The 13,662-nt window shown below is 46.1% G+C and overlaps 1 protein-coding gene across 2 annotated transcripts in view; it reads right to left on the reverse strand.

Annotated features, from left to right (window-relative positions):
• PEX7 (peroxisomal biogenesis factor 7) overlaps nt 1-13,434 on the reverse strand; it is a 280,910-nt gene extending 267,476 nt beyond the window's left edge. For both annotated transcript variants that reach the window (XM_077289287.1, XM_077289286.1), the window contains exons 1-2: nt 13,134-13,434; nt 3,993-4,050 (exon numbers count right to left, since the gene is read on the reverse strand). In XM_077289287.1, coding sequence (XP_077145402.1) covers nt 3,993-4,050; nt 13,134-13,260 — 185 coding nt within the window. In that variant the 5' untranslated portion in view covers nt 13,261-13,434. The remainder of the gene's footprint in view (nt 1-3,992; nt 4,051-13,133) is intronic.
• Between the last annotated feature and the right edge of the window lie 228 nt (nt 13,435-13,662).

Consider the following 13,662-nt stretch of genomic DNA (forward strand, 5'->3'; position numbering starts at 1 on the left):
AAAGTTTGGGGTCACCTCCCGCCTGACCCACGCGCTTTGCGCATATTCATCACTGTAATGAGCGGTACCACACGACCGCTCACACAGGACAAGCTGCCGGCGCTGAGAGGAGGCATCGTGGGAGCTGGGTGAGTATTTCTCTGCAAGCGGGCGGGGGGGTGGGGAGGGGAGGGAGGCGGGAGGTGACCCCAAACATTCTTTTTACCAGAACAAGGTATGCCTTATTTTGGGGGGGGGGGGGTGCCTTATATTAGCAGGCACAGTGCTCCCCCTAGCATGCCTTACTTTCGGGGGGCACCCTATTTTCGGGAAAACACGGTATGTTGATCTGGTGTCTTTATCCTGCTGTGCGGTGCTTTTTAGCAGAAAGCTAAGTGTTATATTTTTGTTATCTCGTCCCTTCGGTGTCTGTCACTTTCCTGTGTTTCTTACCTGCAGTAGGTGCGGCTACTGCCAGTCACCCGCCAGGTGACATGCCCCTCAGGAGGTGACCGTCCCCGATTCCCTAGTGTCAGGGCCTTCCTCTCCCCTATTCCATCGGTGTTGTTGTGCTGTTTGGCGACCGACCAAACGTTGGGTCGTGCCACACTGAGTCAGTCACTCCGTGACATTAACACTGACGTCACATTTTTTTTTTCCGGTGAGCCATGGCTCAAATGCATGCCTTTGCCCAACTGATCCAGACCCTAACTGATGAGCTTAATGAGCTGAGGGGTCAGGTGACCCAGCAGCTTCAGCTGCTGATGGGGATTTGGGCCTCGGCTCAGTTGTAGGCTCAACCAGAACCAAATATATCTCTCCCTGACCGTTTCTCTGGAGGGAGAGATAAGTTTATGGTTTTTCAGGAGGCCAGTAAATTTTATTTCAGGCTCTGCCTTCGTTCATCAGGGAGTGAGGAACAGCGTGTGGGGATTATATTCTCCCTTCTCAAGGATGATCCCCAATCCTGGGCCTTCTCCCTGCCGACCGGTTCACCAATTTTACGGTCGTGGACAAGTTTTTTGCGGTATTGGCGCTGGTGTATGGGGATGCTGTTGTAGTCTCCCTGGCTGAGTCTAGTCTCCGCAAAATCAAGCAGGGGGGCCGGCTGGCTGAGGAGTACTGCTTAGAGTTTAGGAGGTGGGCCACTGACACGCAGTGGAATGACCCTGTCCTTAGGAGCCATTTTTGTCAGGGTCTGTCACCTAGGCTGCAGGATACTCTGGTGCAGTACGCTGCTCCCAGGTCATTGGAAGCCTCCATGTCCCTTGATATCTGGATGGATAGACACCTCAGGGAGAGACATACACCAAATCTGCCCCCTGTTGTCCTAGCTAGGGAGGAGGACACACCGATGCAGATGGACGAACCCATGCAGGTGGGAGGAGTTTAGTCTCAAACAGGATTGCCTGTGGTGTGGGGGCATATTTTTATGGTGGGCAGAGTGGTCATTGCATCGGTGTCTGCCCAGCTCGCACCAAAGTATAATCACCATCACATAAGCCGTGTCCCCCTGGTTGTGTGAAGGGAGGCGATCAGGGTGTGTATATTTCCTACATTTTCTCTTCTCAGTGTACCTTACCTGCTGAGGTGGTGGTTGGCGGGGTAACGGAGACTGTACCGCTGCTGGTGGACAGTGGAGTGGGAGTCAATTTGGTGGATGCTCGCTTTGTTTAAACCCATAGCCTGGTGGGTAGGACGCTAGCGAGACCTCTAAGCTTTCAGACAATTGACTCAGCCAGGGGAGGGTGAACCAAGTCATAGATGATATACGCCTGCATATTAGGACTCGTTATGAAGGCTCCCTGTCGTGCTATGTCTTGGAGGGTATGCCAACTCCTATCATTTTAGGCCTCCCTTGGTCGAAGAGACACAACCCGGCCATAGAGTCATAGATTGGTGGTCCAGGGAAGTAGTCAGCTGGGAACAGTCATGTAAGGACTGCAGGCCTGGAGCTACGATCTCTGCGGTCTTTCTGCAACCTCCCCCTTCTTCTTTTCCGCTGGGGGCAGCAGAGGTGCTGCCAGGAAGTAGGGGCATGACTCAACCCTCACCACTAGTTAACCCTGAGTGTCGGAGTCCTCTTAGGAGGAGGGGTCAGGGGAGGGTGGTGGTTTCCTCTGTACATAGTGGGGGTGTGAGTGTGGTGACACAGGGAGACGCATCCGATATCGGTTCTGTTAAGAGTTCACCATCTTGTGGCAAATGTATGCATGGAAATAAACGTTCAGGTTCGGACCTGTGTGTGAACGAGTACGTGTGGGTGTCCACCAAAAACATCAGGTGGAAGGGTGCTACTGGGACCTGGAGTTCTAGGGTGATCGTGCCGTATCGGGCGTCATCCACTCTCGGCCGCGATGACAGCGGGTGATCAAGCGATGAAATAAAGTTCTGGACTTCTAGCTCCGACCAGCGATATCACAGCGGGATCCAGATCGCTGCTGCGTGTCAAACACAACGAGATCGCTATCCAGGACGCTGCAACGTCACGGATCGTCGTCGTTCTCGCTGCAAAGTCGCTTAGTGTGAAAGTACCTTTAGACTAATGTCTGATAAACTGGTTAACATCAAAGGGTCAGGAAGACAATTTAACATGTATGGGAGTGGCTAACAAGTTACTGTCATGGCTACATCGATTTGGCATGCCGTTTCAGACTACTGATCGGCTTGTTCTCTCAGAGAAAAACTGACATCCGATGTCATTCTCATAGAGAACACGGGATCGCTCAACCGTGGGGGCCCTACGATGTACAGGAGATGGCTACAGGGTGAACAATCTAATGTGCATGGCATGCCTTAAATAGAGCTCGCTTATCAGACACCTAAGTGGATGTGTCATAAATATCTACAAAGGGAAAGCTAAGACTTTTGTTCACTAAGGCTATGTGCACACGTCAGGATTTCTTGCAGAAATTTCCTTAACAAAACCGGACATTTTCTGCAAGAAATCCGCATGCGGTTTTTTGCGTTTCTTTGCGTTTTTTTCCGGAGGTTCCAAATGCAATAATATAGTGAGAAATCCTCAAAAAATCCGCAAAATTAATGAACATACTGCGTTTTTTACCACGAACAAAAGGCAACATATGCACAAAAATTGCGGAATTCATTATAAATAATGGGATGCATATGTATGCGTTTTTAAGCGTTTTTATAGCGAAAAAAAGCAAAAAAAACACGAAAAATCCTGAACGTGTGCACACAGCCTAATTCAGTAACTGACAGGCTGCTTAAAGGGAACCTGTCACCCCCAAAATCGAAGATGAGCTAAGCCCACCAGCATCAGGGGCTTATCTACAGCATTCTGTAATGATGTAGATAAGCCCCGATGTATCCTGAAAGATGAGAAAAAGAGGTTACATTATACTCACCCAGGGGCGGTCCCGCTGCAGTGGGCATCGCGGTCCGGGGCCTCCCATCTTCTTAGGATGACGTCCTCTTCTTGTCTTCACGCTGCGGCTCCGGCACAGGCGTACTTGGTTTGCCCTGTTGAGGGCAGAGTAAAGTACTGCAGTGTGCAGGCACCGGCCTCTCTGACCTTTCCCGGCACCTGCGCACTGCAGTACTTTGCTCTGCCCTCCACAGGACAGACAAAGAACGCCTGTGCCGGAGCGTGAAGACAAGGAGAGGACGTCATCGTCAGAAGATGGGAGGCCCCGGACCAGACCGCGACGCACATCGGACCGGACCGCAGCGGGACCAACCCTGGGTGAGTATAATCTAACCTCTTTTTCTCATCTTTCAGGTTACATTGGGGGCTTATCTACAGCAATACAGAACGCTGTAGATAAGCCCCTGATGCCGGTGGGCTTAGCTCATCTTCGATTTTGGGGGTGACAGATTCCCTTTAACAAATCAGCCCCTTCCTTCAGTTACAGGGAAGCACTACTGCCAATATTGATAATCCATCTGCTTAAAACAACTGCTACCACGTCCATGCATTGTACGCTAACTGGGAGCCTCAACATCCTTCACTTTCTCAGAATTGGTTATAATTATTTATGACAAAACATTACCTCTTAAAGCAAAGAAGCCCTGCATCATTTTGGTCTAGCAAGAAAACAGTGCCGCAACCTAAAGAAAAATAACACAAAGACTATATGTAAGTTTGAGGTAAGGGTAATCAATTATACAAGTAATTGGACATTTTATCAAAAATAGGTCAATTGAAAATTATTACATACAACTTAAAGCGAACCTGTCAGCAGGATTTTGCTAAGTAAACTACAGACACTGTCAGGTTGGCAGTGTTATACTGATTAAAATGATACCTGGTGTGAAGAAGTCCGTCTTGTGGTTCTTGTGTAATCAGTGTTTGAAGTTTTCTGTTAATGAGCTCGTGCTCTTGGGCGGAACTGTAGGCAGAGTCTTATGCTGCCGTCACACTAGCAGTATTTGGTCAGTATTTTACACCAGTATTTCTCAGCCAAAACCAGGAGTGGAACAATTAGAGGAAAAGTATGATAGAAACCTATGCACCACTTCTACATTTATCACCCACTCCTGGTTTTGGCTGAGAAATACTGATGTAAAATACTGACCAAATACTGCTAGTGTGACGGCAGCCTTATCTGCCTGCTCTAAGCCAGAGAAACCAAGGAAAGAACTGCCCACAGGCCGCCCCGAGCATGGGCATCTTTTCATCTGAAAACTTCTAACACTGATTACACAAGAACCACAAGATGGATTTCTTCACCCCAGATATCATTTTAATCAGTCTAACACTGTCAACCTGATAATGACTGTAGGTTACATAGCAAAATCCTAATGACAGGTTCGCTTTAATAATAAGAGGGTTGGAAGATATGAAAATTAAAATTGACCATGGATGGAATGATTTGGCTCCAAATCAGAACATCACTGTAGCATGCTTCAGCCACCGAATGGCTATGTTCCCACAATGAGTTTTTGGTGAGTATTTAAAACTACATATTTCAGAAAAACTGCAAGTAACCTGTTTTACTTAACTGGTGCTGAAAATCTGCAACATCAAAAACTCAGCAAAGCTCATTGTGGGAACATAGTCTTTTTTTGCACATCAAACATATAAGAAGTTCAAACTAAAACAGCAACCTAAATTCCACAACAAATATTCCTGCTATCTGATAAACATCACAGATCTGCACTGCCCCATAGTATAATAATGGGCTGAGTGCTATCTGATAAACCATCACAGATCTGTACTGCCCCATAGTATAACACTGGCCTGAGTGTTATCTGACACATCACAGATCTCCACTGCCCCATAACATAACATTGGGCCGAGTGCTATCTGATAAACATCACAGATCTGCACTGCCCCATAGTATAACATTGGGCTGAGTGCAATCTGATAAACCATCACAGATCTGTACTGCCCCATAGTATAACATTGAGCTGAGTGTTATCTGACACATCACAGATCTGCACTGCCCCATAGTATAACAATGGGCTGAGTGCTATCTGATAAACATCACAGATCTGCATTGCCCCATAGTATAGCATTGGGCCGAGTGCTATCAGATAACACATCACAGATCTGCACTGCCCCATAGTATAACATTGGGACGAGTGCTATATAATAAATCACAGATCTGCACTGCCCCATAATATAACATTGGGCTGAATGCTGTCTGATAAACATCACAGATGATCTGTACTGCCCCATAGAATAACAATGGGCCGAATGCTATATGATAAACCATCACAGATTTGCACTACCCCATACTATAACATTGAGCCGAGTGCTATCTGATAAACCATCACAGATCTGCACTGCCCCATAGTATAACATTGGGCCAAGTGCTATCTGATAAACATCACAGATTTGCCCTACCCCATACTATAACATTGAGCCGAGTGCTGTCTGATAAACCATCACAGATCTGCACTGCCCCATAGTATAACATTGGGCCGAGTGCTATCTGATAAAACATCACATATCTGCACTGCCCCATAGTATAACATTGGGCTGAGTGATATCCGATAAACATCACACATCTGCACTGCCCCATAGTATAACATTGGGCCGAGTGCTATCTGATAAAAGATAACAGATCTGCACAGCCCCATAGTATAACATTGGGCTGAGTGATATCCGATAAACATCACAGATCTGCACTGCCCCATAGTATAACATTGGGCTGAGTGATATCCGATAAACATCACACATCTGCACTGCCCCATAATATAACATTGGGCTGAGTGCTATCTGATAAAAGATAACAGATCTGCACTGCCCCATAGTATAACATTGGGCCGAGTGTTATCCAATAAACATCACACATCTGCACTGCCCCATAGTATAACATTGGGCCGAGTGCTATCTGATAAAAGATAACAGATCTGCACTGCCCCATAGTATAACATTGGGCTGAGTGATATCCGATAAACATCACAGATCTGCACTGCCCCATAGTATAACATTGGGCTGAGTGATATCCGATAAACATCACACATCTGCACTGCCCCATAATATAACATTGGGCTGAGTGCTATCTGATAAAAGATAACAGATCTGCACTGCCCCTTAGTATAACATTGGGCTGAGTGCTATCTGATAAAAGAAGATAACAGATCTGCACTGCTCCATAGTATAACATTGGGCTGAGTGATATCCGATAAACATCACAGATCTGCACTGCCCCATAGTATAACATTGGGCTGAGTGATATCCGATAAACATCACACATCTGCACTGCCCCATAATATAACATTGGGCTGAGTGCTATCTGATAAAAGATAACAGATCTGCACTGCCCCATAGTATAACATTGGGCTGAGTGATATCCGATAAACATCACAGATCTGCACTGCCCCATAGTATAACATTGGGCTGAGTGATATCCGATAAACATCACACATCTGCACTGCCCCATAATATAACATTGGGCTGAGTGCTATCTGATAAAAGATAACAGATCTGCACTGCCCCTTAGTATAACATTGGGCCGAGTGCTATCTGATAAACATCACAGATCTGCACTGCCCCATAGTATAACATTGGGCTGAGTGCTATCTGATAAACATCACAGATCTGCACTGCCCCATAGTATAACATTGGGCTGAGTGCTATCTGATAAACATCACAGATCTGCACTGCCCCATAGTATAACATTGGGCTGAGTGCTATCTGATAAAACATCACAGATCTGCACTGCCCCATAGTATAACATTGGGCTGAGTGCTATCTGATAAAACATCACAGATCTGCACTGCCATATAGTATAACAATGGGCTGAGCGCTATATGATAAACATCACAGATCTGCACTGCCCCATGGTATAACATTGGGCCGAGTAGTATCTGATAAACATCACAGATCTGACCCATAGCGTAACATTGGGCTGAGTGCTATCTGATAAACATCACAGACCTGCACTGCCGCATAGTATAACATTGGGCTGAGTGCTATCTGATAATACATCACAGATCTGCACTGCCCCATAGTATAACATTGGGCCGAGTGCTATCTGATAAAACATCACAGATCTGCACTGACCCTAGTTTAACATTAAGCCGAGTACTATCTGATAAACATCACAGATCTGCACTGCCCCATAGTATAACATTGGGATGAGTGCTATCTGATAAACATCACAGATCTGCACTGCCCCATAGTATAACATTGGGCTGAGTGCTATCTGATAAATATCACAGATCTGCACTGCCCCATCGTATAACATTGGGCTGAGTACTATCTGATAAAACATCACAGATAATAATAATAATTTTTATTTATATAGCGCCAACATATTCTGCAGCGCTTTACAAATTATAGAGGGGACTTGTACAGACAATAGACATTACAGCATAACAGAAATCACAGTTCAAAATAGATACCAGGAGGAATGAGGGCCCTGCTCGCAAGCTTACAAACTATGAGGTAAAGGGGAGACACAAGAGGTGGATGGTAACAATTGCTTTAATTATTTGGACCAGCCATAGTGTAAGGCTCGGGTGTTCATGTAAAGCTGCATGAACCAGTTAACTGCCTAAGTATGTAGCAGTACAGACATAGAGGGCTATTAACTGCATAAAGTGTATGAGAACATGATGCGAGGAACCTGATTATGTTTTTTTTTTTTTTAAATTGGCCACACAAGAATAGTTAGGTTAATGCATTGAGGCGGTAGGCCAGTCTGAACAAATGAGTTTTTAGGGCACGCTTAAAACTGTGGGGATTGGGGATTAATCGTATTAACCTGGGTAGTGCATTCCAAAGAATCGGCGCAGCACGTGTAAAGTCTTGGAGACGGGAGTGGGAGGTTCTGATTATTGAGGATGCTAACCTGAGGTCATTAGCGGAGCGGAGGGCACGGGTAGGGTGGTAGACTGAGACCAGAGAGGAGATGTTGGGTGGTGCTGAGCCATGGAGTGCTTTGTGGATGAGGGTAGTAGTTTTGTACTGGATTCTGGAGTGGATGGGTAGCCAGTGTAATGACTGGCACAAGGTAGAGGCATCGGTGTAACGGTTGGTGAGGAATATGATCCTGGCTGCAGCATTCAGGACAGATTGGAGCGGGGAGAGTTTGGTAAGAGGGAGGCCGATTAGTAAAGAGTTACAATAGTCCAGACGAGAATGAATAAGTGAAACAGTAAGAGTTTTTGCAGAGTCGAAAATAAGAAAAGGGCGAATTCTAGAAATGTTTTTGCGATGCAGATAAGAGCGAGCCAGTGATCGGATGTGGGGGGGTGAATGAAAGCTCGGAATCAAGGATGACCCCAAGACAGCGGGCATGTTGCTTTGGAGTAATGGTGGAACCGCACACGGAGATGGCAATGTCAGGCAAAGGTAGGTTAGTAGAGGGTGAGAACACGAGGAGTTCAGTTTTTGACAGGTTCAGTTTCAGATAGAGGGAGGACATGATGTTAGAGACAGTGGTAAGACAATCACTGGTGTTTTCTAAGAAGGTCGGAGTGAAAGCAGGAGAAGAAGTGTATAATTGGGTGTCGTCAGCATAGAGATGGTACTGGAAACCAAATCTACTGATTGTTTGTCCAATAGGGGCAGTATACAAAGAGAAGAGGAGCGGGCCTAGGACTGATCCTTGAGGAACCCCAACAGTAAGGGGAAGGTGAGAGGAGGAGGAACCAGCAAAACATACAGTGAAGGATCGGTCAGAGAGATAGGAGGAGAACCAGGAGAGAACGGTGTCCTTGAGGCCGATGGATCTCAGATCACAGATCTGCACTGTCCCATAGTATAACATTGAGCCGAGTGCTATCTGATAAATATCACAGATCTGCACTGCCCCTTAATATAACATTGGGCAGAGTGCTATCTGATAATACATCACAGATCTGCACTGCCCCATAGTATAACATTGGGCTGAGTGCTATCTGATAAACATCATAGATCTGTACTGCCCCATAGTATAGCATTGGGCCGAGTGCAATCTGATAAACATCACAGATCTGCACTGCCCCATAGTATAAAATTGGGCTGAGTGCTCTCTGATAAACATCACAGATCTGCACTGCCCCATAGTATAACACTGGGCTGAGTGCTATCTGATAAACATCATAGATCTGTACTGCCCCATAGTATAATATTGGGCTGAGTGCTATCTGATAAACCACACAGATCTGCATTGCCCCATAGTATAACATTGGGCCGAGTGCTATCTGATAAACATCACAGATCTGCATTGCCCCATAGTATAACATTGGGCTGAGTGCTATCTGATAAACATCATAGATCTGTACTGCCCCATAGTATATCATTGGGCTGAGTGCTATCTGATAAACATCACAGATCTGCACTGCCCCATAGTATAGCATTGGGCCGAGTGCAATCTGATAAACATCACAGATCTGCACTGCCCCATAGTATAACATTGGGCCGAGTGCAATCTGATAAACATCACAGATCTGCACTGCCCCATAGTATAGCATTGGGCCGAGTGCAATCTGATAAACATCACAGATCTGCACTGCCCCATAGTATAAAATTGGGCTGAGTGCTCTCTGATAAACATCACAGATCTGCACTGCCCCATAGTATAACACTGGGCTGAGTGCTATCTGATAAACATCATAGATCTGTACTGCCCCATAGTATAATATTGGGCTGAGTGCTATCTGATAAACCACACAGATCTGCATTGCCCCATAGTATAACATTGGGCCGAGTGCTATCTGATAAGCATCACAGATCTGCATTGCCCCATAGTATAACATTGGGCTGAGTGCTATCTGATAAACATCATAGATCTGTACTGCCCCATAGTATATTATTGGGCTGAGTGCTATCTGATAAACATCATAGATCTGCACTGCCCCATAGTATAACATTGGGCTGAGTGCTATCTGATAAACATTACAGATCTGCACTGCCCCATAGTATAACACTGGGCTGAGTGCTATCTGATAAACATCACAGATCTGCATTGCCCCATAGTATAACATTGGGCTGAGTGCTATCTGATAAACATCACAGATCTACACTGCCCCATAGTATAACATTGGGCCGAGTGCTATCTGATAAACATCACAGATCTGCACTGCCCCATAGTATAGCATTGGGCCGAGTGCAATCTGATAAACATCATAGATCTGCACTGCCCCATAGTATAACATTGGGCCGAGTGCAATCTGATAAACATCACAGATCTGCACTGCTCCATAGTATAACATTGGGCTGAGTGCTCTCTGATAAACCACACAGATCTGCATTGCCCCATAGTATAACATTGGGCCGAGTGCTATCTGATAAACATCACAGATCTGCATTGCCCCATAGTATAACATTGGGCTGAGTGCTATCTGATAAACATCATAGATCTGTACTGCCCCATAGTATATCATTGGGCTGAGTGCTATCTGATAAACATCATAGATCTGTACTGCCCCATAGTATAACATTGGGCTGTGTGCTATCTGATAAACATCACAGATCTGCACTGCCCCATAGTATAACATTGGGCTGAATGCTATCTGATAAACATTACAGATCTGCACTGCCCCATAGTATAACACTGGGCTGAGTGCTATCTGATAAACATCACAGATCTGCATTGCCCCATAGTATAACATTGGGCTGAGTGCTATCTGATAAACATCACAGATCTACACTGCCCCATAGTATAACATTGGGCCGAGTGCTATCTGATAAACATCACAGATCTGCACTGCCCCATGGTATAGCATTGGGCCGAGTGCAATCTGATAAACATCACAGATCTGCACTGCCCCATAGTATAACATTGGGCCGAGTGCAATCTGATAAACATCACAGATCTGCACTGCTCCATAGTATAACATTGGGCTGAGTGCTCTCTGATAAACATCACAGATCTGCACTGCCCCATAGTATAACATTGGGCCGAGTGCTATCTGATAAACATCATAGATCTGTACTGCCCCATAGTATAACATTGGGCTGAGTGCTATCTGATAAACATCATAGATCTGCACTGCTCCATAGTATAACATTGGGCTGAGTGCTATCTGATAAACATCACAGATCTGCACTGCCCCATAGTATAACATTGGGCTGAGTGCTCTCTGATAAACATCACAGATCTGCACTGCCATATAGTATAACAATGGGCTGAGCGCTATATGATAAACATCACAGATCTGCACTGCCCCATGGTATAACATTGGGCCGAGTGGTATCTGATAAACATCATAGATCTGTACTGCCCCATAGTATAACATTGGGCTGAGCGCTATCTGATAAACATCACAGATCTGCACTGCCACATAGTATAACATTGGGCTGAGTACTATCTGATAAACATCACAGATCTGCACTGCCCCATAGTGTAACATTGGGCTGAGTGCTATCTGATAAACATCACAGATCTGCACTGCCCCATAGTATAACATTGGGCTGAGTGCTATCTGATAAACATCACAGATCTGCACTGCCCCATAGTATAACATTGGGCCGAGTGCTATCTGATAAACATCATAGATCTGCACTGCCCCATAGTATAGCATTGGGCTGAGTGCTATCTGATAAACATCACAGATCTGCACTGCCCCATAGTATAACATTGGGCTGAGTGCTATCTGATAAACATCACAGATCTGCACTGCCCCATAGTATAGCATTGGGCTGAGTGCTATCTGATAAACATCACAGATCTGCACTGCTCCATAGTATAGCATTGGGCTGAGTGCTATCTGATAAACATCACAGATCTGCACTGCCCCATAGTATAACATTGGGCTGAGTGCTATCTGATAAACATCACAGATCTGCACTGCCCCATAGTATAGCATTGGGCTGAGTGCTATCTGATAAACATCACAGATCTGCACTGCTCCATAGTATAGCATTGGGCTGAGTGCTATCTGATAAACATCACAGATCTGCACTGCCCCATAGTATAACATTGGGCTGAGTGCTATCTGATAAACATCACAGATCTGCACTGCCCCATAGTATAGCATTGGGCTGAGTGCTATCTGATAAACATCACAGATCTGCACTGCTCCATAGTATAGCATTGGGCTGAGTGCTATCTGATAAACATCACAGATCTGCACTGCCCCATAGTATAACATTGGGCTGAGTGCTATCTGATAAACATCACAGATCTGCACTGCCCCATAGTATAACATTGGGCTGAGTGCTATCTGATAAACATCACAGATCTGCACTGCTCCATAGTATAGCATTGGGCTGAGTGCTATCTGATAAACATCACAGATCTGCACTGCTCCATAGTATAGCATTGGGCTGAGTGCTATCTGATAAACATCACAGATCTGCACTGCCCCATAGTATAGCATTGGGCTGAGTGCTATCTGATAAACATCACAGATCTGCACTGCTCCATAGTATAGCATTGGGCTGAGTGCTATCTGATAAACATCACATAGCACTCGGCCTTGTTATACACCAGTGTGAACAAGCCCTTAGGGCGACATACGTTCCCTACACAATGCGCCCCTAAGCCCTTACATGGTTATACTTGCTGGGTTATTCGGGGCACAGCCAGGGGGGAGTCTGCCTCCACAGCCATCACACTGCCAGCCTTTCCGCCATCACTGTGCACAAGGCTGGCAGCGTACGTGTCACGAGCACATCACACTCCTGCCTTCACCTTTTTCTTTATTACACTGGAGACATTTATTCCTCAGGATCTCATGAGCAGGCACAATAATGGAGGACTGACAGATAAGACAGTAGCTGCCACTAGGACAGTAATGGGCTCCTTCACCTGATATGCCATAGTTCTGGGAGGCAGCACATGCCAGGCGGGTGGGCACATACGGAGAGAACTCCACAGCATAGCCGTGTCTGCCAGGTAGGCGGATTGCCCGGGTCACACCGCCAGCTGATGCCATGCCCTATACGGCAACTTCCAGGGCATAGCCGTCAGGAACGGCCACCTGCTGCAGCCAACAATGGAGGCGCCCGCTGGAGACTGTGGCAGTGACAGCTTCACTTCCCGGCGCACTGTGCACGACACGGGACAGCTGTCACCAGCGCCAGTACAAGGCACAGAAAGCGGCGCATTCTGGGAAAACACGACCAAGCCTCGCTTTCACGGCAGGAACACGTCATGTGGCCAACCTCGAGCCAATGAGCATAGAGGCGGGAATGTTTAGCATAAATAGATTACATACCGAGCGCCTGTGTCAGAATTCCGTACTGTGCTGTAGCGCAGACAGACCTTGTCACGTACAGCCAGCCTTGTGTCCTAAAGCGAAGGGGGTTATACTGTGCTGAAAGGTCACTGATAAAGG

The sequence above is a fragment of the Ranitomeya variabilis genome, chromosome 2, assembly GCF_051348905.1.
Source record: "Ranitomeya variabilis isolate aRanVar5 chromosome 2, aRanVar5.hap1, whole genome shotgun sequence".
NCBI lineage: Eukaryota > Metazoa > Chordata > Amphibia > Anura > Dendrobatidae > Ranitomeya > Ranitomeya variabilis.